Consider the following 23,581-nt stretch of genomic DNA (forward strand, 5'->3'; position numbering starts at 1 on the left):
TGGAAGATGACTCATGACGAGACTTCCTTCCAAAATGATGGCAGTACTTGAGGACTCGAGGTGCAGTGAGTCCATGGAGGCCTGTCTGTCCTCAGGAATGATAGTCAGGATCCCAATGGGGGTGTGAGACACATCTGGGTCTTCGCAGTCCTAACAACAATAGAGGCAACACCACAATTACATATCAACGTAACACTTCTTCATCACGGCTGCTTCTCCTACAGTTTACAGCTGTCTCACCTATGGCAGTCCACTCATCATAAGCTTTCTATAACAGTACAGTGAGCGCATTTCCCGAGTGTCAAGGATAAATAAGTGTTGATGTTGGAAGGGAGAGTTCATAACATTTTTACATGTTGCACTTTATCAGCTAAGTGAAATTCATTGTACTTTTTTGTTCTTGATGACATTCGGGTTTCACATGATGTGACGCTTGAGAACTGCAACTCAAACCTTTCGAAAGACAGCAGAGAACCACTAAAAGTGTTCTGATTGGGGATATTTCATCGGTGCATCATGTAAGAAGTACAGTAGCACTGATTCAGGCTGAGTGAAAGAACAGTAACTCAAACTAAAGCTATCAAAGTCACATAAGGAGCAGAATTAAGTGGGACATGTGGAATTATAAAAATATAATATGATATAATATAATATTCTCTCGAATTCCGCCTGCGCTTATGCGCTAGCATCCGGAGTTAGCATCTCCGTTAGCATGCCCCATAGTCCTTTAGCTTTTAGCAAATGCTCCATCTGAAACTTCCACGTTGCCCAGTTCTCTGGTCCGCTCAGCTTGTCGATAAACGTCTTATCATCCATTGTGAATCCCACAATTCCGTTTATCTGACTCAAAAAACTTCACTTACTGAACTTTTTAGCGACGCTCTGGGCCCATAACCTGAAGAGAACAGGCGTTTCAACGTGCGTTCATTTATTTTCCTTCTTAGAACAGCGGTACAATAGAACTGCAGTACACAGAAGACACAGCAGATGGCAGCATAACAGCCTTTCCATTAATAACCATTGAACAAATTACTGCTTCTTATTTCAACAAGCAGTCTCAATGGACAACAATGTTCATCCATTTTTTCGATTTATGGATGAGTGTTTTCTATGTAAATATACGTTTAGTCAACTGAAACTTAATGAAAACTCTGTTTGTTTTCCCGACGTTTCCTGGATGCCAAAAAGTACGCTCCTTTTTGTGTTTAATAAAAATGGGGAACTTGAAACTTAAGCCACTTTGACAGCTTTAAAACGTCAATATGTTTATAGTTTTAAGTTTGAGTCTAATGACCCAGTTATTGTTCTGTCTATATTTGCATTATATTCATATCCTAAACGCAGATTTAAAGGACTGATTTGATCTGTGGTTAGTCAGAAATAGGATTGTAAGTGTGTATGCGTGTGTGTGTGTGTGTGTGTGTGTGTGTGTGTGTGTGTGTGTGTGTGTGTGTGTGTGGGTGGGAGACAAAGAGAGAAAGAAAGAGAGAGGAGGGGGTGTGGGGGAAGGGGATCTTCGTTGAATTGTCAGATAAAGGAAATGAGACTAAGTGGAGATCAGCTCACTGAAGTTAGACATGGCTCACTGTCTACAGTAAATCACATGGATGCCACAGACCGTTATCTTCTGTAAATCTGCGAGCTTGTCTGAAGACAAAAGTCGAAACTTCTGGTTTCTCCTTCCTCAGGTGTGGCGCTTCATGACCATATGAGGAAGCCGGATTGAGTCGCACCTGTGAGCTGACGTCACACTGAGAGTAGCTACCTGAATCAGCTCGCGGAACTGATCGCATTTAGAAGCTGAAACTACTTACGGAGTACAGAAGGAGAGACGCTACTCACGGAATACAAAGAAAGTTGCTTTTTCTACGAGAAGAATTTTATAAGAGGCTTCAGACACAAATGGGGACCGCCTGGTTTGCGGTTTTGGGAGTTTTATTCGTTATTTTCCAGGTCGGAGTTTTTTTCCCGCTGTTTTGACTTTAATCTTAAATATTGTTGCGACATGTTTTGCTATTGGTTATATCTGTTACTTTGAATGTTTACTGTTTATTTACTTATGTTGCTGTCCAGTTTTTCAAAGAGCGTTTAAAAAGGCTTTTAGGTTGGTAAGCTTAATTTGGTTTTAGTCACGGCTTCTTGACGATGTTGTGGGTAGCTACAAGGAGGTTCTAGGGGTGACTGTGAAGTTAAAGGTGAAGGTGGCTGAAAACTATCCTGACTTCAAAAACCCACGCTTGCTCTAAACTAATTGCTTAATTGATAATAATAGTTACGGTGTATAACGGTAAAGTAGTGCCGCTATGGCAAGCCGTTTTAACATAAATTCGGTTTTGCCGCCCTTACATTCCAGATATCTCAAATTGTATTATGACTAGACGTTTTAGCGATTTAAGATATCTCTAATTATATTTTGACTAGTCAAAATGACGTCAGATTTACCATTCAGTTGTATGGAGACTTCAATTCGAGATATCTACAATGAATTACTGACTATCTGAAATACACATTTCAGATATCTACAATTAAATTACGACTAGTCATAAAGTAAATTCAAGATATCTCAATTTTAGTTTTGACTAGTCATAATTCTAATTAAAGATATCTCAAATTACACCATAATTCAAGATATCTTAAATGTATTTTTGGATAGGAGAAATGTAGTTTTGACTAGTGAAAACTAAATTATAGATATCTTAAAAGCAAATAATGACTAGACAAAACTAAATTTAAGATATCTTGAATTGTAATTTTGACTAGTCAAAATTCCTTTTAAGATATCTCTAATTGAATTTGAGATATCTTGAATTATTCAGCTTTTCCATTTCAGATATCTTAAATTGACATTCTGACTAGTCAAAATAACATTACTGATATCTTGAATTAGCATTCTGTCTAGTCAAAACGTCACAGATTTATGTAACATTTTGGCGGATATTCTAAGGCATTCTAGCCTTCGGCTACTTGATTATTTCCCACTACTGTAGAACCATTAGTAGTTGTGTGTGTGCATTCTCCTGTTACACACCCATGATTGCAGGCCTGAATGAAATGCTCATTATTATCTTCCAGGCTGCTGCTGCAGAGGAGTCATCATGTGTGCCCGGTTTTGAGTCAGAGCTGTTAATATTCAAAGTGACCAGAAAACACCTGAAGCAAGGCACACGATTGGGCAAAGGTATGGCGAGCCTTCGCTGAACAGAATATGTCAATGTCTCATTTTTATTGCTGTTGTTGGTTTCTAATACTGCGTGTGTTTTAGCTTTGATGGATAATTTTTGTGAAGCTGTCGAGTAGTTGTTCAGTTCTCGTGTTGTACTCATTTCTGCAGCTCAGGTAATCTTCAGTCAGGTTTCGTGTCACTGAACTTGTGCTGCTGGCTTTTCAAATGGTGTTGCACACACTAAACAAAAGCTGGCACAAAGTAGGGTTAGGTACCATGTTTGTCTTGTGTACGTTCTATTGCTTATTTGTTGCAGCATTTATTTTAGCTATCACTTTGTTTGACTCGTTTAATCTGCTGTTACAGCAGAATCATTTTATGTTGGGCCCTGATTGTGATAACCCATGCACTGTTCTCCATTCATTTAATGGGAACTTGTTTTACAGACTTTTTCATGACTTTTTCATTTCCAAAAAGACTGATAGAAAGTGGATAACGTACATTTTATCCACTTTCTATCAGTGGATAAAAGTGGATAAATAGTGATACTTGAGTTATATGGTGATACTTGTAGAACTATACATATGTTGACTTGCAGTTCCTGCTGCAAGTCAATGACTTGATGCAATCTGCTGGGTTTCCTTGAATACAAAACATATAAACTAGTTTGAATAATGAACTGAGCTTCATGTTTGATAACCATGTATGTGTGATTGAATTAAAATAAATGTAGGTAAAGTGCCTGAGATATTTGTAGTGAATTGATGTATTAGAAATAAAGGGAAGTGAATTGACTGAGTGTAGACTAGACAAACTCCAAGTTTACAGGAAGTGTAAGGTTAGGTTTTTGAAGAAACTAGTTTAGCTTCTCAATGAGAGCTAAAAACTCAGTTTCGATGGCACATTAAGCATTTAAAGTATTACTTACCACAAGACCTTCTTGCATTTAACTCAAGTATTTTATATTTGCTTGTGAAGTAGCACCTGTGTATTGGTGGCATAACTCAGTTATTTCTGTATCTGAACATTTGTGGTTTTTGTTGATTTCCAGTTGGCTTCAGTGACTGCACGGACCGCACCAGATTTCTTTTCACCACAGATGACAGCCGCTTTGTGGTCCAAACAGATGGTGTAATAACAGTGAGTGACACGGATATTCAGTCCATGTTTACATGAAGATCCTTACAGGTGCACAAGTTACAAAATGTTACATATTTGAGTTTCAGTACTGATGCAAAAGTATAGACTGATGTACAGCTTCAGGGTAGTTTTAATAATAACAACAAGAACACTAATATTGCATTTTTTTCCCATCATGCCTTTCTTAAGCCATCTTTCATTTGCTTGCTGAAATATGCATACCCATTAAACATTTTCTAATTTTGGTTGGTTGGAACCTCAAAACAAAGTATTTTAGGGAGTAAAGTAAAAATGATTAATAATTAATTGAAATACTGCATGGTTTTCAGTTCTGAACTGTGTGGTATGCTCTTGTATTAATACCACTAAATAAAACCAAATCCTATCAACCAAAAAATACAATAAAACTGAAGAATGAAGTTTTCTGCTCATGGATTTCAAAATTCCATTTGTAGACATGCTTTCAACAGCACCCACACACTCTAATAACTCCGCCTCTTACAGAGTGCATTCAATGATGGCACAGAGCACCTCCATCTTCAGCACTTTTTATGGACATTAAGATTTTCTCCATTGCCAACTTTGCTGTGTCAGTATTTCTTCTGAATGTAGAAGCTCAATGCTGCCCCCAGGGGTTACAACACCTAACAATCATTATTAAAATGTAGTTCTCTAAAAGGTGCAGAAGTTGGCCTTAACAATAAGACGTCTGTGTGAAAACTCTCCAAAAAGGCTACTACAGTCAGAAAAACCTTTAAAAAATAAATAATAATAATAATAATAATAATAATATTTGACGGCTACAACATGCTGACAGTTATCTGAAATATTTGTGGATTTAGTTTAGCTAAATCTGAACATCTTAATAAGGTGATGTCATGCTGGCATGGGTAGGTGTTGCTAAAATTACAATGCTAAGTAAATTTTTAAAAGAAATATTTTAAAACAATCCTTCTTGTGAGGCTGCTTGTCACAAGCTCGATGAAAGTAGATTTAATTAGATTTGATTCACAGTAGATTTAAGACCATCTTCCCGAAGTCCTAGTTTTCAAACCCTCTTCTGACATCAAGCTGTGCTGAAGTTACTGTGATCTTTCTACTCCAGGTAAAGAGACAAGTTGTCCTTCATGAGGGTCACCGGGACTTCTTCATCCACTCCTGGGACTCACAGGGTCAGAAGTTGACTGTACCCGCCATGATACTGCATGATGGACATAATCATGGGAATGACCATCCAAATACCGAGCGTCACCACAACATCCAGCTTCATCATCAGATTGAGATGGACTCTGCCACTAAACAGGTAGGGAAGGCATAGACGTGGTATGATATGGGTTAGAAAAGTTTTTGTTTAAGCATGCAGGGTTTCCTCCAGAAAACTTGCTAAGCCCTGTGGTCAGGGGGCCAAGGTGTTTTTTGTATTAAAAGATGTTAAAGTATTCATCCCCTCAATGTTTTCCCCTTTTGTTGCTTTTGCAAATCAGTCATGACAACATATTTTGACTTTTTTGGCAAAACTCCATTAAATGTCGAAGTAAAAACTGATTTCTACAAAATCACCAAAAAACGCCCAACCACCCGGCTTGGCAAGTTTTCTGGGGAAAACCCTGAAGTGATTGCTTATATATTCATCTGCTTTAAAGTGACTAGCCCAATTCAATTGGTGCTGACCTGAGCTCAGTGAAATCCTGGAAGACAGTTAGTTTTCATCTGCCAGAGAACTTTGTTTTCAAGACACCCCTTAACTTTTTGCCCCTTAACTTTTATTTGGTCATGCTTTATGAACAAACTGGCCAAGTTTAAAACTGATTGATTTAAATTCCTAGGAGGAGTTTGATCAAATGTGGAGTCTATTAATGGTGAAAATGGGATCAAAGTCATAATCCAAAATGGATTGAAGTGGATCAAATTTTCTACCTCAACAGTAAATATTAAGGCTCAGGGTGTTTTGAAAGTTGCAGAGTGGTGCAGTTGAGCCGTTTCTGTTACAATTTTTGTGACAATGTTAAAATGTGGACATTTTATGCAGCTCTAATGCATCCACCAAGTCTGGTGAGTTTTCAGATGTTTAGGCCTCCAAAAAGCCAAATTGTTTAAACTGAACCATAATAAAAACAGAGATTACAATAGGCCGACACAGCGCTTCACTGATCAGGCCTAAATATAAAACATCCAAGGAGGTGAATACTCTTTGTGGGCTCTGTACTTATGTAACCCTCACACTACCAAGGAGCTGTGTTGTGTTGAACAAATGCTTTTGAAAGCAGAGACGTTTTTCTGTGAAACACTGACACTTTGTGGCTGTATTTAACATTTTCTGCTTCCATGCTTTTCTTGTACTGTTCATGTCCCACATGTCTTTTTGTGACTAGTTAATTTGAACTTCTGGCCCAGAGAAAATTTATATTAAGAGCTTCATGTCAGACGGCAACTTTGTGTTAAATTTCAAGTCGGGATGCATTTGTCTTTCTGATTGTTTATTTACTGATTAGAAAATATTTGTTTCCTTAGGATCCTCCACAGGTTCCCATTCTCTATTTCCCAAAATCTAATCCAGGACTGAAGAGGAGGAAGAGATACTGCATGTTTATCCCTCCTTTTAGTGTTCCTGAGAATTTCAGAGGACCTTATCCCCGGTTTCTTGCTCGGGTAAGAGACATTAAAATTAATGGATAATTCAGTGTAATTTATGTGGTCTTTCAATTATACCTTGTATTTTAAGATGTATTCCTCCTTTATTTTTTGTGCTTTGTTTAATTGCATCTGAATATAACCTTGGTCTGTGTTGTACAGTTTCGCTCTCGTGAAGATAAAAAGATGAAGATCTATCACAGCATCACTGGTCCTGGAGCTGATCAGCCTCCTATTGATCTTTTCGTCATGGATAGAGACACTGGTCATCTGTATGTCACACAGGAACTGGACAGAGAAAAAGTGGACAAGTACATGGTCAGTGTTTTCTCCCGTACCTTCAGCTTGATGCTTTTCTATTCACTGTTAAAGATGAAATTTTGAAGAAAGTTGAGACAAAAATTCTGAAGCAATTATTAAATGTTAAATTATTCAATATTTTATCTTTAACAGATTTTTAACTTTTATCTCTTTAAAAGTTGAGATAAAAAAATTTCTAGAACAATTATCAACTTTACAAAAAAATACTCAAATAAAACTGGTGATCTTTGTTTAAATATACTGAGTATAGTTTATGAAATGGGAAAAATAAAATATACCTTTTCTTGCAACATAAAATGAGAGACCATATTATTCTAATATGTTGAAATTGTCATTCTTACAGCTTAATGTCCATGCTGAGTCAGCTGGAGGTGATGCAGAGGATCCTATGGAAATCATAATCATTGTAATTGACCAGAATGACAACAAACCTGTTTTCAATCAGTCTATCTACAAGGGAGAAGTTCCAGAGGCCTCAGGAAAAAGTAAAGTCCCAGGATTCAGATACTGAACATCCAAAAAGAAAATGTTTTACTTTTTACAAGTTGTAAATATGCTTGGAACCTTTGAACAATTTTAACAAAAAATTGGTGCATATAAAGGGGCCTATTATTCAAAAATTAGCTTTTGTATTTCCATTTGGAACCGTTTCTAAAAACAGTCCAGACCATCATAGAGCTGCTCATAAAGGAGGAACAATTCTGAAACATGAACGTCACCAGGAACATGTTAAGTTTTGAAGTGGGATGGCAAACAAAGCTAATGGCAGCACGTCACTTTGAAGAACAAACGGCAATAAAGAGGAAACGGTTCAGTTGTGGTCAGCTTTCTGGTGGATCTGCAGTTTTGTGCCGACTGTATGAAACATCGGAAATACACAATTTTAGCTTGTGATGTAAATTTTACTTTTCCTTTTGGATTAAAAAAAATAATAATAATAAAGTTCATAGTTGAGTTCTAATTAGCCTCCTCCCCCAACACCCTCCTTTGCCTCCCAGATCTACGGGAAGGAAAAACATGTTGAAATCCCATCATGTTCAATTTTACATGCTCAATATCAGCTGGTTGTGTTTCCTGCAATAAAGCAATTTGGGCTTTGTCTCTTTTAAATTTAGATGAGGCTTCCCACCTTTTTACTGGACTATGTAAACCATTTATGTTGTTAGACATCTATTTTTTTTATCAACCTGCTACTCATTTAAATTATATTTCTTAGTTATAACATACAGTTTAATGGGTTTCCTGCTCACCCTTGTAAACATAGAACATATAAAAAAAGTCAACATCAAGAACAAATTGTTTGGAAGTGGCGAGTTTCTTAGTTCAGCTTACCTTCACTGTTAAATCTTAATAGGTGCTGCTCTCACTGTTGTTCATTGTTTCATCTTGATTAGGTTTTCAGGTGCTTCGGGTTGTGGCCACAGATGCTGATCAGCCATTTACTGAAAACTCTGATATCAGGTACCGTATAATGAGTCAGAAGCCAGAGGAGCCCAATCCCAACATGTTTATCATCAATCCAGCAACTGGAGTCATCAGAGTCAACGAGCCTGGACTGGACCGAGAGGTGAGAATACTGACAGTTTTTGCCCGTCTGACTAAAATCAAAATTGGGTTACCTTTAAAAAGCTGATTTTCTACAGTTCAGTGATGATGAACTAAAAGTGTCTTGTTTAATTAAAGTCATCATTTCATTCAACAGAAAGTCCCAAAGTATGAACTGGAAGTACAGGTAGCTGACATGAAGGGAGAAGGTTTGACTGGATTTACCAAAGTGATTATCAAAGTGACGGACAGCAACGATCACGCTCCAGTCTTTAGACAGCCCACAGTAAGTACAACACATGACTTTTAAAAGATTTTTAAACATGTTGTTTAAACAGGCTTTGTTTGAACGTCTCCATTTATAAATTAGTTGCACTTAAAACTTGATTATTATTATTTTTTTTTAAATAAAGAGAACCACCTTACAGATATAAAGTTTTTTTTATATTTTTAAAATATTTTTTCAATTTTATCTAAAAAGATCTTGTTTGATGGAGGAAAAACCCAAAATATTCAATATTTTTCAAAAATAAACAGCAAAATTGAATCTTTTTGATGTGGATGTTCCAGCCTTGACTGCATCAAAAATTAATAACGATATTGATGTTTGCGCATTATTTTTGGAGTAATGAGAGTTAAAACTGACACTCTGTACATTCATGACCTAAAACGGTACATCTTTCAAAAGTGCAATAAAAATTCAGTATATTGTTTTTACTTTCCATGCATTAAATCTTTTCAATAACTTAAGATCTATCCGGCGGTAGAGATATGAGGGTTTTCTAATTTTTAAAATATTTTCTATGGTTTCTCTTATCTTGTAGAAATTTTTAATAATCGAGTACTCTATAGAATAGTTTCACAATTATCTGAGGAATCTGATCTCTCTCTCTCTGCACCATTCCTACCGTTCAGTCCAAAACCCTGATGCCAGAAAAGCTGTCATAGTCCAACCATCGCACCACAAAGTTTAACAGTCGTTATTTGTCTCCCAAACCCTGACAAAACGTTGCAAAATTTGACAGCATGCTACAAGCACTTCACAACAACTGTAAGGACAAGTTGTGTAGATAACTATGTATATATGTACGCAAATGTACTGCCCACCACAAATAGTCATCCGGGTGGAACACTGTGCACAACATAATAAAACATAATTTAACGAAGCTTCGAGGCAGATAAATTTTAATAACTGAGACACTCTAATCATTCGAGGAATTGTTTCAGCCCTAGTTTTATACCTGTTTTGTTATATAAAGCACTTTTATCTGCCTCATTGCCGCTATACAGATAAACGTAACTTTTTGTCCAGAAAATTTTTTTGAACTTTTTTTTTTTTTGAAGGAGCAAAAAACAAAATATGCAGTATTTTTAACATGTAGACACCAAACCTGCTCCTTCTCACCAAAATCATTCCGTATATTTACTGATGACCTCCCCTGTAGGTCTGAGAAGTGCAGGATTAGCTGCAGGAAGTCTGTAAAGAGAGATGAATGTAGTCAAAGGCCTGCAGATTCTGGCAAGAGAGAAATCCTGGAGTTAAAATGAGGAAAAAGGTATGACAGAGCCATATGTGGAAGGCCCTGATTTTCCTGTCTTTTTTTTTTCTTCATGAAGATTTCCCATCATCCATTGCTTCTTCCTCCTCTCAGCTGCAAAGTCCTCCTTTGCCAAGCTGCAATTCCTGCCCCTCATATGAATTTTGACTTCTGCTTATATTTACATCAGACATCCTCTTCATCCTCAGACTTGTAATCTGGTAAAATCATCTCCATGGAGTTCTCTAGTCATGGTTGTCTTTTAGAGAAATTACCAGCAAAATGACCTAACTGAAGATGCACCTGCATAAACAGGCTGTTCCTCTAAAATAAAAAACTCAATTAATTTAAGGGGTGGCGCCTGTGATAATACCAGGGAGGTCATCACAAGTGTTTCTGGTGTTTTGAAGGCAGAATCTTGGATTAGTTTGGTTTTCATTGAAAAGTTCTTTTAAAATCCTACAATAACTGTCCACTGAAAACATGTGGTTATAATAGTAGTAATCAATGGGACCAAAATGGGACAGAAGGTTTTAAGTATACACAAAGTGCTCATCTTTTGTTCTGCATGCTTTATAATCAAAGGGACAATCATTTTTTTAAAAGTCTTGGCCAAGTTTCATAGAATTAACCTTTAGTCCAACTGAGATGTTGAGAATCAAAAAAAGCATTATAGCAGGATTTCCCATTGTGGTCAGCCAAGAATCCCCAAGGGTTAAAGGACAAGTTGTGTAGATAACAATGTATATATGTGTGAAGATAAATTTGAATTTGTTGTGGTGAGCAACCTTAAAATGTCTTCTGTCTCTTCTCAGTATAACGCTACAGTTGAAGAGAACAAAGTAGACGCTCTAATTGTTAAGATGTTGGTGACGGACAATGATGAGCCTCATACCATGGCCTGGAATGCAAAGTTCAAAATCATTGATGGAGATCCAGGAAATCTGTTTACTGTGGTAACAGGAACAAACAAACAAGAAGGAATCATCACCACTGCTAAGGTAGGAGGAACGGCAGGTTCTGACTGTTGGACCAAATGTAACTATTTCAGAGTAGTTTGTTTTAAAACAAAATTCAGTTACATTTATAACCTGAAGTTCAGCCTGAACTGTTCATGTCTGAGTTAACACTAAACCTTTCTTCCACTAAACCAGGGTCTGGACTTTGAGAGAGCCAGTAAGCACACTCTACTGGTCACAGTGGAGAATGAGGCTCCTTTTGCTGTCCCATTGGTCACTTCCACTGCTACAGTGGTGGTGACCGTGGTGGATGTCAATGAACCTCCCATCTTTGATCCAGAACAGAAGAATGTTTCCAGACGTGAGGATCTTGCTGTGAACAGCACTGTGGTGCGGTACACAGCTTCTGATCCAGACACTGGACGCAAACAGAAAGTCATGTAAGAAACCTGGAAATCCTTCAACTTGAAGAGTCACATGCATATTTTAAATTTATGTTGTAGATAAGTAATTGCTTTTCTTGGTCATACTGCTTGCAAAGTTCTGCTTTGTGTTATTTATATTCATTTTTGTCCTTGATGTTCAGGTATAACATACTCAATGACCCAGCCGGCTGGCTTGTCATTAATAAGGAGACTGGTGAGATAAAAGTGAGAAACAAAATGGACAGAGAATCTCCACTTGTCAAGGAGGAGAAATACACAGCATTGATTGGTGCATATGATGATGATGGTAGGTGTGAGGATTAACTGTCTTAATGGTTTTGGAGGAATTCTTTATGAATCACTGCAAGTTAAAAGGAATTTAATTTAATGGTTTGATCTTTTCAAAACTGTCAAGCTTGCCTTGTAAAGAGCTCGTTAGAATATTATCATTTGTAGCAGTTCTGAATTTCTCAAACTTTTCTTGGAGAGATTTTTGACTCCTTCCTCAGTAGATCATTGAGGGTGTCACCAGGACTATTCATACTTCTACTTTTTATCTTCCATGTCTCCAGATCAGTTCCCAGCTACAGGAACTGGAACTCTGATCATTACGCTTGAGGACGTCAATGACAACCCCCCCTCTGTTGAAGATCGTTTAATTAAAGTACGTACCCTCCACCCAACCAGGTCCAGATAATTTATGTTTTGCACCTACCTATTCAGGAGCTTTAGAGTTATAGTTTGACTTAATTTTCAATTGTTGAATAGAAAATTACAAATTTACTGTAGCATAATTCCATCAGTGTTTTAAATTCATTTTGTTTCCACAGGTGTGTAACAAGAAGCCAGCTCCTCAGCTGCTAACTGTAACAGATAAAGATGGACCACGCTTTACTTTCCCATACAGAGTCGAGTTACAGGACTCTGCTAAAACTAACTGGACCGCTAGGATGAACGACAACAGTATGTAAACTAGGAATGACTGATATGAACTAACAATTATATCACAGTATTTTGTTGCTGTTTCTGCAGTAATGATGATGTAAATGATTCTAAAGGCCTGTTGAATTGTCTGTTTATCTGGGAGACAGCTGACCGACCCAAAGTTACCGCTGCAAATAAAACCTGCCTACAGTAAAATAGAAATATTGCTTAAAATCAACTGAATAAAACAAATCTAAATGTTTGTGGTGGAAATGGAATAAGGCTTGATGAAAAGAAACTTGTATTGATAAAAAAAATAGGCAATGTAGGAATTAGGTTTTTTTTTTTTTTTTTAGAGTGTGTTTATTGTATATTTTTCTATTTCAGAAACTGTTATTATTCTGACTTTGACACGTGAGCTGGAGAGTGGAACTTACAAGGTGGGCATGACGGTTACAGACAACCATGGCGAGTCTCAGGTCAGCACAATCGAAGCTGAAGTGTGTGACTGCACTGGAGAAGACGTGATCTGCCAACAGAAAGTTATTGCTGGCTCCAGCATGCCAGTCATCCTGGGAATACTCGGTGGCGTCCTCCTGCTACTTAGTGAGTCTAAGAATTTTCCACATTTCTAGATGAATATGGGTTCTCAAAGAAAGTTGGTCTGAAGAAAAATTGCTAATGGTTTTGATCTGTCCAGTCTCTAAATGTCAAAGTTCAACTGTGGATTAACTAAAAGAATAATTTACTACTTGAAGAGAGTCATGTCAGAAATTTTCACTCTGAAAGTGACATGAGCTGCTTTAGTCTGGATTAGTTTTTCTGTCTGGATGCTGGCCACCCTCAGACTTGACTGGAGTAGATTGTATTTTGTCATCTGTGCAGACTTGATGAGATCACCCAGGACATATTCTGGCTGTGTCATTCATCTCCTTTTCCAGTGTTTATCTAAAAACACAGTCGCTCCATAGTGGTCACCTTCCAGCTCCATGGGATTATTTTGTTCTTGAAATGAGAAATCATGTCAACTTTATGCTCTTTCAGTGCTGGTCCTGCTGCTGCTACTGTTGGCAAATAAAAACAAGCCAAAGAAGGAACAACCTTTGCTCCTAGATAACGACACCAGACGACATCTTTTTTTATAATGAGGAGGGAGGCGGAGAGGAGGACCAGGTAAATGCTGCTTATATAATCAAGATTTATACTCTGGAACATTGTTTACATGTACCGTAATATTTTTTACATAGTGCAGATGGCTATAACATGAAAACGTATTTAAATCTTACTTTACTCTCAACAAGCTCTTCTGGAGGTTTAATCCACTGACTGTTTTCATGACTTGTAATCTAACAGGAAGCTTTATTTTGCATTATTCTCCATTAGGATTACTTTGATCTGGGTGTTCTCCACCGTGGTTTGGACAACCGTCCCCATGTGTTCAGGGATGAAGTGGCTCCAGTTTTTCAGTCACGGCCTGTTGTGTACAAACCTCGGCCCGCCAACCCAGAAGATATCGGCGGCTTCATTGATGATGTGAGTTCAGAACACCACTAAAGAACTTACTTCTGTTGGAAAATAAGCCTATAAGCATTATAACATATTTCACTCTACGACACAGAACCTAAAGGCGGCAGATAACGACCCGACTGCTCCCCCCTACGACTCCCTGCTGGTGTTTGATTATGAAGGAGGCGGTTCTGAAGCTGGAAGCATTTCGTCTCTGAACTCCTCAAGCGATGGAGACCAGGACTATGACTGCATCAGCGACTGGGGGCCTCGCTTCAAGAAACTGGCCGACATGTACGGAGGAGGAGATGATGACATGATGTAAATGTACTGAGGAAAAGCAGCTGCATGAATTTAAGTGTGCTGAAGTAATGACATCAGTGAGATGTTAGTTTGGGAATTTTAGTTCATGCCCATTGGCGGTTGAGCCACTGCAGAGTTTGGTTTTATGAGATTTCCCCATTAGAGAAGTTTTTGAGCCTTTTTTTTTAGGCTGGCCAAAAATGTTTTATTTGTAGCTTATGGGTTTAGTGGTCTCATACACTGAAAGATTTGCAGTTTCACTGGTTAAAGAAAAACTAGTGTGAAGCTGGTAAAATAAGGTACTTTTTATCTTTTTTTATATTTTTGTTTCAAGGATAGATTAGAAACATTTCAGAAATCATATGAAATCCTGCTAGCCAGACAAAGGCGAGTCAACCTCTGGACTACATTTGAGTTGATAATAAATGCTTCTTGTACTGCTTTACTAAATCTTGATGCAATAATGTCTGATGTCTGGTAAGAGGTTAAATGTAATGTTTCACTTTTTATATATATATATAAAGTTATACATTTTAGATTTGTGTGGTGTTGTCTTTTCTAGAATAGTAATTCTTTATTTATTGCAACAGTCTAATGGTTGGAACATGATTTATTTTAATAATGTTCATTAAAAATCCCTGTAGAACGACTTTTTCTGAAAGAATGGCTTTGATTGCAGTCAAAGCCCCATGACTAATGATGGCAAGCTGAGAACTGTGGAAGGTTCCCAAAGAAATTACCGGAAAACTGCATTGCAGCCATGGCTTTGATATCAGCATGTGACTCTATGCATCAATACTGTATGTAAAGTGCTTTGGGGTTTTATACAAGTCGACTTGTGCGTAAAATATGGCGCCGCAGAGTTTTTGTGCGTATGCATGTTTTATACACGAGGCCCCTTGTCCTGTATCAACCTGGCAGACCATTCAGGTTTTCTCCATTTTCAGAACCAGAACCAAACATGGAGAAACAGCATTCAGTTTTTATGCTCCTTTAATCTGCAGAAAACAGCAAAACTGCTGAAAAACCAAGTTCCTTTAAATCAAGTCTAAAAACCCACTTGCTTAACGTTGCCTTTGACTGTTCTGAGAAACATAGACCAACTTTTCCTTTATTATACCACTGCAGTGTATACTCCCTTTAATGTTTTCATCAGATAGCACTTTGAATCGTCTTATTTCTGAAATGGGATAAACTTGCCTTGGGGAAAGTTAATAATGGTATTCTTATGATCTCAGACAATTGATTTGTGTCTTCAACTATCTGAAATGTCGGTAGCCGGGACAGTGTTGTGCCTTTGGCTTTGTTTAGCTCAACCGACTGTTACGACTGGGGTCGTTTGACCTAATTATGTACCTGAGTGTGCAGGTGTTTTTTTTTCTTATTTGATTGGTGCCTGGAGGACGACGGGGGACGTCCGATTGGTCGCTTCCTGAAGAGGATGGATCCTTTATGTTGCGATCTGGCCTCGCCTAGACGGGTCGTAACATAAATTGGGGGCTCGTTCTTTCGAACCCCTCCCAATTTTGAAATGGGATTTTGTTCCGTGTCTTCTCTCGTTTTATTTGGTAAGTGTTCATTGTTCTGATTGGCGGTTTTATTATTTGCACGGGGAATTATGGAGAAGGGATTTTCCCTCGATTTTGTAAATTCACCTTCTTGGCAAAAATTTGATAAATGTAGCAAAGCGGACTTGTTTATTGTGGCTGACCATTATGATGTTGAGGTGTCTTCCAGTGCTCGAAAATCGGAACTGAAGGAAACGCTGTGTGAAAAACTGGTGGAGAGAGGTGTGTTGCAAACGGCTGCAGTGAAGGAAGACGGAGAAGCCGCTCTTGGAGCGGTTGGTGACGCAGCACTGGCTGATGTGCCTGCTGCATTGTCAGAGATCAAACAAGGCTCTAAACCTCTTGAAGGTATGTCATCTGAGGATTTGCGTCTCACACTCCATATCAGGGAGGTGGAGAACCGCAACATGGAGCTGGAAGTGGAAGCCATGCATCTTCGAATTAGAGCTCTTGAGCTCCAAAACAGTGCACCTGCAGTTTCACCAAAACCACCAAGCACAGATTCTTCTGTTTCTGCTACTTTTGACATTTGTAAGCACATCACATTGGTTCCGCCATTTTGTGAGTCTGAGGTTGACTCTTATTTTGGCGCATTTGAGCGCATAGCCATTGCTTTGAGCTGGCCAAAGAAATTCTGGTCCCTTTTGCTACAGTGTAAGTTTGTTGGAAAAGCCCAAGAAGTGTGTTCAAGCTTGTCTATTGAGGACAGTTTAGATTATGACACTCTTAAGAAAACTGTTGCAAGCTTACGAACTTGTCCCTGAAGCATATCGTCAAAAATTTAGAAATCTTAATAAAACTGCTAATCAGACATTCGTTGAGTTTGCACGAGAGAAGAACGTTTTATTTGATGAGTGGTGTTATTCGTGTAAAGTTAAAACTATTGATGATCTAAAATCATTAATTTTGTTAGAAGAGTTTAAAAAGTGTCTGCCTGAACGGATTGTGATTTATTTAAATTAACAGAAAGCGTCATCATTGACAAATGAAGCACTGTTGGCTGACGAATTTATTTTGACTCATAAAAATGTGTTTTCTTCACAATTCGTTTCGGGAAAATTTATCCGACCGAGAAAATGCATATTTAAAGTCAGTGAGTAAAAATGTGCCATTAGTTGCGTCAAAAGCAAACAGCCGTGATTGCTTTTATTGTCATGCACCTGGACATTTAATTGCTGTGTGCCCAGTTTTGAAGAAAAAAAGAAGCTCAAGACATCAAAACTCCTGCGGGTGTGGATTAATAAAGTCAGCTTTCCTAGCCAATAGTGATGTTACGTGATGAGCCGAGGCTTCGAGGCGTGTGTCGAGTAATGGAGGGGGCGTTTCCGTGAAGCGCGTATCGAGGCTTGCTTCATTTAGGGGAGGAGCCGAAAACGATGACGTCCGAAGCCTCGCTGCCCGGCTGTACCACGTGACTGCTTCGGGAAATGGCTCAGATTTTGTCGCGCGGTTTGACAGCTTTATAAACCCCACAGGCTCCATTCAAAATGTGGGTTGTTGTAGGCGAGTTGCGGTCAGTTGAGAGAGTGGACAGAGTTTTGATAGTTTGGATAGCAGAGTTTGGATAATGGTTATTTAGTTTGAGACAGTTAGTTTGGTGTTTGGAGAGTTTAGGAGAGAGATAGATAGATAGATAGGAGATTTAGGAGCGCGAAGACAGGATAGGAGTAGGATGGAGCCAGCGAGAGGTAAGGTGAACTGAACATTCGCAGATGCATTAGGTTTGCTTATGAGGAACTGTATTTTTCACTGTTTCTTATTTTCTGTAAAGGTGAGGTGTTTATTGTGCACCAAGGAGTTGGGGTACAATAATAACACCTCATCCATGCTAAGACACTACCGTGCCTTGCATGAGAATAGGGAGGAAACTGGAGCTTCACCCAGCCAAGGTATTTCATTACTATACTATATACTATACTATAATCATCGGTCACTGTACCCCAATCTGTACAAACTTGCACTTATTTATTTATGCACCCGGCATTATCTGTGCCATGTGAGCGTGTCTTTTCAAAGGCTGGAGAAGTAGTGTCAAAAAAGAGAAATCCTTTGAAACCTAAAACTGTGGAGAAATTGTTGTTTCTTAATAAAAATGAATGAAATCATCCAAGTTACACAAGCATTAGCCTATTCACTACCCCCTCCCTACTTCCACAAGCACTTTCACTGTCCTCTGCCTGATTAAGCTCATGCCATTTTTCTAGAGTCACAGAAAAACATTATTACACAACATGCCATATCACATGACACTACTATTTTGGGAATAATTACACACAGAGAATACATTCAAACAATATTTTATTGTTCAAACAATATTTTATTGTACACATATGTACACCTTTTGTGAAGTCATTCCCAAGACCCATAATAGACAAAAATTCAATGCATCACATGTGTTAACATACAGCGGGCTGTGATTGTACACCTGGCCAGTAGGTGGTTTCGTGTGCACATGAAGCCTCAAGAAATGAACCCTTTCTCGAACCAATTGGCTCAAGTGGTTCAATGCCTCATGAGGCTTCATCTCACCATCACTACTAGCCAACAAAAACTCAAAGTTGATGTTGATCCGCAGTTTTTGCCATTTATCTCGCGGGGTTTTGTTTCTTAGATGGGTGAGGGAAAAGATAAAGTTCCAACCACAATCCTTGGGTGTTTGTCACTCTTTTGTTAAAATCTGTGCTGCCCTTGTCTAATCAAACATGTTGTGCTTTAGATATTTTTTGTGTGGGGAATAAAAATGAGAGTAAACAAGCCTTTTGTGTATGGTGCACTGTTGGTTCTTCTGCAGCGGATCTTCTACTATTTACTCGAGAATCTCTGGATTCTTCCTCATCATCTGTACCTCGTGAATACATCTTTGCAGAAGTATTAACTTACTTATAAAATACATAGGAGACAGGAGACATCATTATCAATCGAACTGGTAGCCACACTGCCCTGCTCTGGCCGAACACACAGAGAACACAAGGAGGCTCCGCCTTTATTACTTTTATAAGCACATAACCTTCCGCTTCACAAAGTAGTGCCAACAAAAATACAATAGTGGCAAGCATCGTACTCAACATGCACCTATGTTCACCATTGGTTTCGGGACGCATTAAAGTAGCCGTGCGTCTGTGGTTACCAATTGAAGGAGTGGCCTTCATTTATGGTAATGACTTGGCTGGTGGAAAAAGTGTTTCCTCAACCAAAATTTGTTGTTGTCCCAGTTTCGTTTACCTTCGTTGTCGAATTAGTTGTGTTTCGGATGCGTTTCTTGCGTGTATTTAAAATGGGTAAAATTCGTAGATTGGTCTGGGTCATTTAGGGCTACATTCGATTAAATTGGCTTTGTTCAGAATGACTGTAAAATGTCGGACTGTGGTGTCTCAAATTATTCCTATAGCTATAACGGAGTGTGAATATTAGGTAGATGTTTGATTAAGGGGCAGCAGAAGATCAGTTACTGATTTCGGTTGCTGTGGCAGATAAGAGTGGATTTAAAGCCCAGGTGACATATTTTATTAAACTGTGTTCTGATTAAGTCTTGGCACCCAGACTTACGTGATTTGTATAGAAATTAAGAAAAGCTTTGCGTCGATTTTGGGAAGGTGTGGTTGTTATCGCGGGTTTTGCAGAAATTTTTTTTAGCTGTAGTTCGTTCGCTGAAATCTTTTTAACTCATTGGAATTAAAACACTTAAGGGTGTGTTTAATTCTTGTGAATGGGGGTGTTACGACTGGGGTCGTTTGACCTAATTATGTACCTGAGTGTGCAGGTGTTTTTTTTTCTTATTTGATTGGTGCCTGGAGGACGACGGGGGACGTCCGATTGGTCGCTTCCTGAAGAGGATGGATCCTTTATGTTGCGATCTGGCCTCGCCTAGACGGGTCGTAACATAGACCAACTTTTCCTTTATTATACCACTGCAGTGTATACTCCCTTTAACGTTTTCATCAGATAGCACTTTGAATCGTCTTGTTTCTGAAATGGGATAAACTTGCCTTGGGGAAAGTTAATAATGGTATTCTTATGATCTCAGATAATTGATTTGTGTCTTCAACTATCTGAAATGTCGGTAGCCGGGACAGTGTTGTGCCTTTGGCTTTGTTTAGCTCAACCGACAAAGAAACCAAGTTAGCTAATCAAATGAGGATGGAAAGCGGTTGAGCAAAAGGGAAATCAAGAGACTGGAAACAGATGAGAAGAGGAGCAAGCTGAGAGGAAAAAACTCCCCTGAAACTAAAACAATTAACAGAAAGAAACACCAAACTTAAGAAACAAATCCAAACCCATTCACTAACCGATTAGTGAATGGGATAAATAGGAGCGTGGCAATAAAAGTAGGCGTGGCTTGTAAAGCAGCATTTTGATTCACATCAGATTAGGCAGGTGCACTCTCTGACTTGTGTCTGTTTAGGGATATTTCATTTTTTATTTGTGGGAAAATGCAATACAGGTGTGTAAGTTAATTATACTCCTAAATTACAGAATGATTTGTAGTGAAATGTAAGATTTTTTCTTAAATGCATGGCTCTGGGAATACAATTTATGTACTTATAAATCCAAAGAGCTGTAAGAGTTGTTCTGGACATATGGAAGCATAATTGTACAAGTCCTGCAGAATTTATTCTATAAATTCAATTTCACAGTTACAATTCACAAATACTTTGCACCAAGTATACCTCCTTATAAAAACTCTCTGCATCAAGGCATTAGACTTTAAGACCCCCTCCATGCAGTTTTTCTTGTTTGTTTGTTTTAATAAAGTCAACTAAATGAGGTGCATAAATGCTGTCAAGAAAATCCGAGATCATCCCACTTCCCCATGCTGGAGATTTTAGTTTAACAGTAAAAATAAATAGTTTTCTTTAAAATGAATCACTCAAGTGAAATCTAGACCCAACATTAGACTTAAATGTCAATAAAATCAATGTGGTTGTGTGTGTTGTTTTTGTCTCCTGCAAACTTTGCTTTAATTCTACTTTTTTCTATTTAATCATAAGAAATCATAGTCAAGACCGAGAGAGTCATGAAACAGGAAAAGCAGTTTCCTGGAAAAAGAGGAAGTAAGTTTCCAGCCTGCAGATTTATAAAAATAGTTCAGACTATTAGTTATCTCAAAGTATGAAAGTTTTAAAGAAAGAAATCTAAACATTGTGAGTAATTGGATAAGATTCAAAGTAAAATACTTATATTAATATTTGTTTGCTTGTAATAATACTAACACTTACACTTGCATTAGTGGGTACTCTTACACGTAAAACAAGTGTTACAAAAAAGAAAGCTTTAATCTGGTTGACTGATGGACACTGCACTATGAACAGATATATTTCTGACTTGCTAACTTGGAGCATTGTTATGCAATGCTTTCTCTTCATTTTCTTTCTGCAGGTTTTGAGGTGATTAAAGTGGAGGCCACAGATGCTGATGAGCCAAATACTGACAACTCAGAGATTCGCTATAGCATTATAAGCCAGGAACCAGCGGAACCCTCCATGTTTACCATCGACCCAGTTTCTGGAGCCATCACTCTTAGTACTGATGGACTGAATAGAGAGGTACTTCTTAAAAACCATGCTTCCCAGCTGAAATGACCAGCCTGTGCTCAGTGTTCCAGCTGCTCTGATGGCCTCACTCCTGTCTCATCCAACAGAAACAGCCTCAGTACACTCTGCTGGTCAAAGCAGAAGACTCTGCTGGCAAAGGCAGCACTGCTTTATTTGAGCAAGTTAAAGTAACTCTGACCGTGACAACAAACTCTGTGAGTACAACCCAGTTATTTACTGCATGTCTGATTTTTTTTTTTAATTCTGGTTACATCACTGCTTCTCAATTTCAGTCCTCTGGCCCCCCTACTCTGCATGTTTTAGATACGTCTCTATTCCAGAACAGCTGATTCAAATGACTGCACAACCTCTTCTGCAGACATCAAGTACTGCAGATGGCTGTTAATCACACACAGATTTAATCCAGGTGTGTGGCAGAAGGGAAACACCTAAAACATGCAAGACTGGGGGGCCTGAGGACTGGAAGTGAGAAACACTGGCTTACATGTAGATAACATCAGGATTTTCCACATTGACACAAAATGTTTCACCAGATATGAAACATTTACTGTATGGGTGATAATCATTCAACACGTTATTTAACTCCAACTGAAGCAATGGGTAGCTTCTCATTTCTTAAACAGCCATGTCTAATGAAATGCCAGATCAAGCAGAGAAAAACGTCTGAGATTCAGAAACTACTAAAACTGGGTTGAGAACTGTCCAACATGCTAAAGGCTGGAAGGAAACGGGAACCATTGTTTTTGAGGAAGAAAAGTGGTCAATAAAATCCTGAATGGTCGTGATTGGAGATCTGTTGACTGTTTGGTGTAATCAAATCATAGAAAACAGCAGAACTCAGGACTATGTAATTGTGAAACTGAAAGCATTTTCACATTCACGTTGTGAAGGGAACTCAAAGGATCGAGACTGAACGGCTGTACATCCATGAGAAAACCACTAACCAGAAAGTTTGCAAAGTAGCAGCAGTATTGAACTCTGGAGCAACGGATGAAAGTAGTGTGGTCTGAGTGCAGATTTGAACCTTTTGCAGGTGCTTGCTGTGCATGTCTCCTGTAGTTGGTCAGGTTCAAGTTCAGCAACATTATGAGTTTAGCTTACTGCCCAAATCTACTGAATGGTCATGTTGTTCCATGAATTACTTCTCTCATGAAGTTTATAGTTTTTTTATCTCTGACTCTTTCTAATCCACAGGCGTCCATGTCTCAGGCTTAGAGCTATATGGCTATATGATGAGCTTTTCTGCTGTGGAGGAGACCTGACGTCAAAACTTGTGTTTGTGTGAAAAGTGTTTAAAGGAATCTTTGCTTCTCTCTGTTTATTCTTAGCTGAACTATCTTTCAGTTATCTTCACATGTTTTCACTTCCCTGAAGATGAAATAAGAATGTGATTTTTCTGCAGCTGTTAATATCGGGTCAAGGTTTATAGCTTAAAGTTGCTTCTATTTGTTCCTCTACATTTTCTACATGAAATGACTACAATAACAGGAACTACATGGTGACGTACCTGTATGATTTATAGGGTCCTCCATTAATTTGTCATGAAATAATACAGTGTGATATGCAATCTGATCCATTTATGACTCTAATAAACTTTTGAATGTTCTTTAAGAACTTTTCCAGGAACATTCAGTAAATGTACATTTAGAATGCTTAATGTTGCCTTGTTGTTATAAGACATCTAATATTTGCCTTTCTCCCGTCTTTAAGATTTATATGTTGGTGATTAGCATTACGCATCATGAGGGGTCAATGTAAGCATAGACATGTTCAATAAACTGGAATATTATTGAAGATTTTGTGCATTTCCTTTGATCAAACACATTATACATTATTTCCACACAGACTGATGTTTTCAAGCACTTTATTTCTCTTGATTTAGATCATTTTCTGCATCCAGCTAATGAAAACATAACATTAAAAATTATAACACGACATCAGACCAATAAAAATATTTTCAATGTAGAAATGTTTGATTAAAGAAAAGTACGGTTGTTATTTGTAAA

General features: G+C 38.2%; 2 protein-coding genes across 2 annotated transcripts; both read left to right on the forward strand.

The window, feature by feature from the left end:
* Positions 1–1,736: 1,736 nt before the first annotated feature.
* On the forward strand, positions 1,737–14,991 carry LOC122842040 (B-cadherin-like). Its single transcript, XM_044135537.1, is given in 19 exon segments — positions 1,737–1,953; positions 3,073–3,178; positions 4,215–4,303; positions 5,409–5,606; positions 6,815–6,952; positions 7,097–7,252; positions 7,599–7,740; positions 8,650–8,822; positions 8,958–9,086; positions 11,154–11,339; positions 11,493–11,737; positions 11,884–12,029; positions 12,295–12,386; positions 12,553–12,685; positions 13,034–13,252; positions 13,691–13,769; positions 13,771–13,819; positions 14,030–14,179; positions 14,265–14,991. Coding segments are annotated over 19 exon segments (2,694 nt in total). The 5' UTR covers positions 1,737–1,902; the 3' UTR covers positions 14,478–14,991.
* Positions 14,992–21,367: 6,376 nt separating this feature from the next.
* On the forward strand, positions 21,368–23,369 carry LOC122842046 (cadherin-3-like). The gene is made up of 3 exons (XM_044135546.1): positions 21,368–21,566; positions 21,662–21,769; positions 22,770–23,369. The coding sequence occupies exons 1-3, from the start codon at positions 21,372–21,374 to the stop codon at positions 22,788–22,790; spliced, it is 324 nt and encodes a 107-aa protein (XP_043991481.1). The 5' UTR covers positions 21,368–21,371; the 3' UTR covers positions 22,791–23,369.
* Positions 23,370–23,581: the final 212 nt, after the last annotated feature.

The sequence above is a fragment of the Gambusia affinis genome, linkage group LG13, assembly GCF_019740435.1.
Source record: "Gambusia affinis linkage group LG13, SWU_Gaff_1.0, whole genome shotgun sequence".
Classification (NCBI taxonomy): Eukaryota; Metazoa; Chordata; class Actinopteri; order Cyprinodontiformes; family Poeciliidae; genus Gambusia; species Gambusia affinis.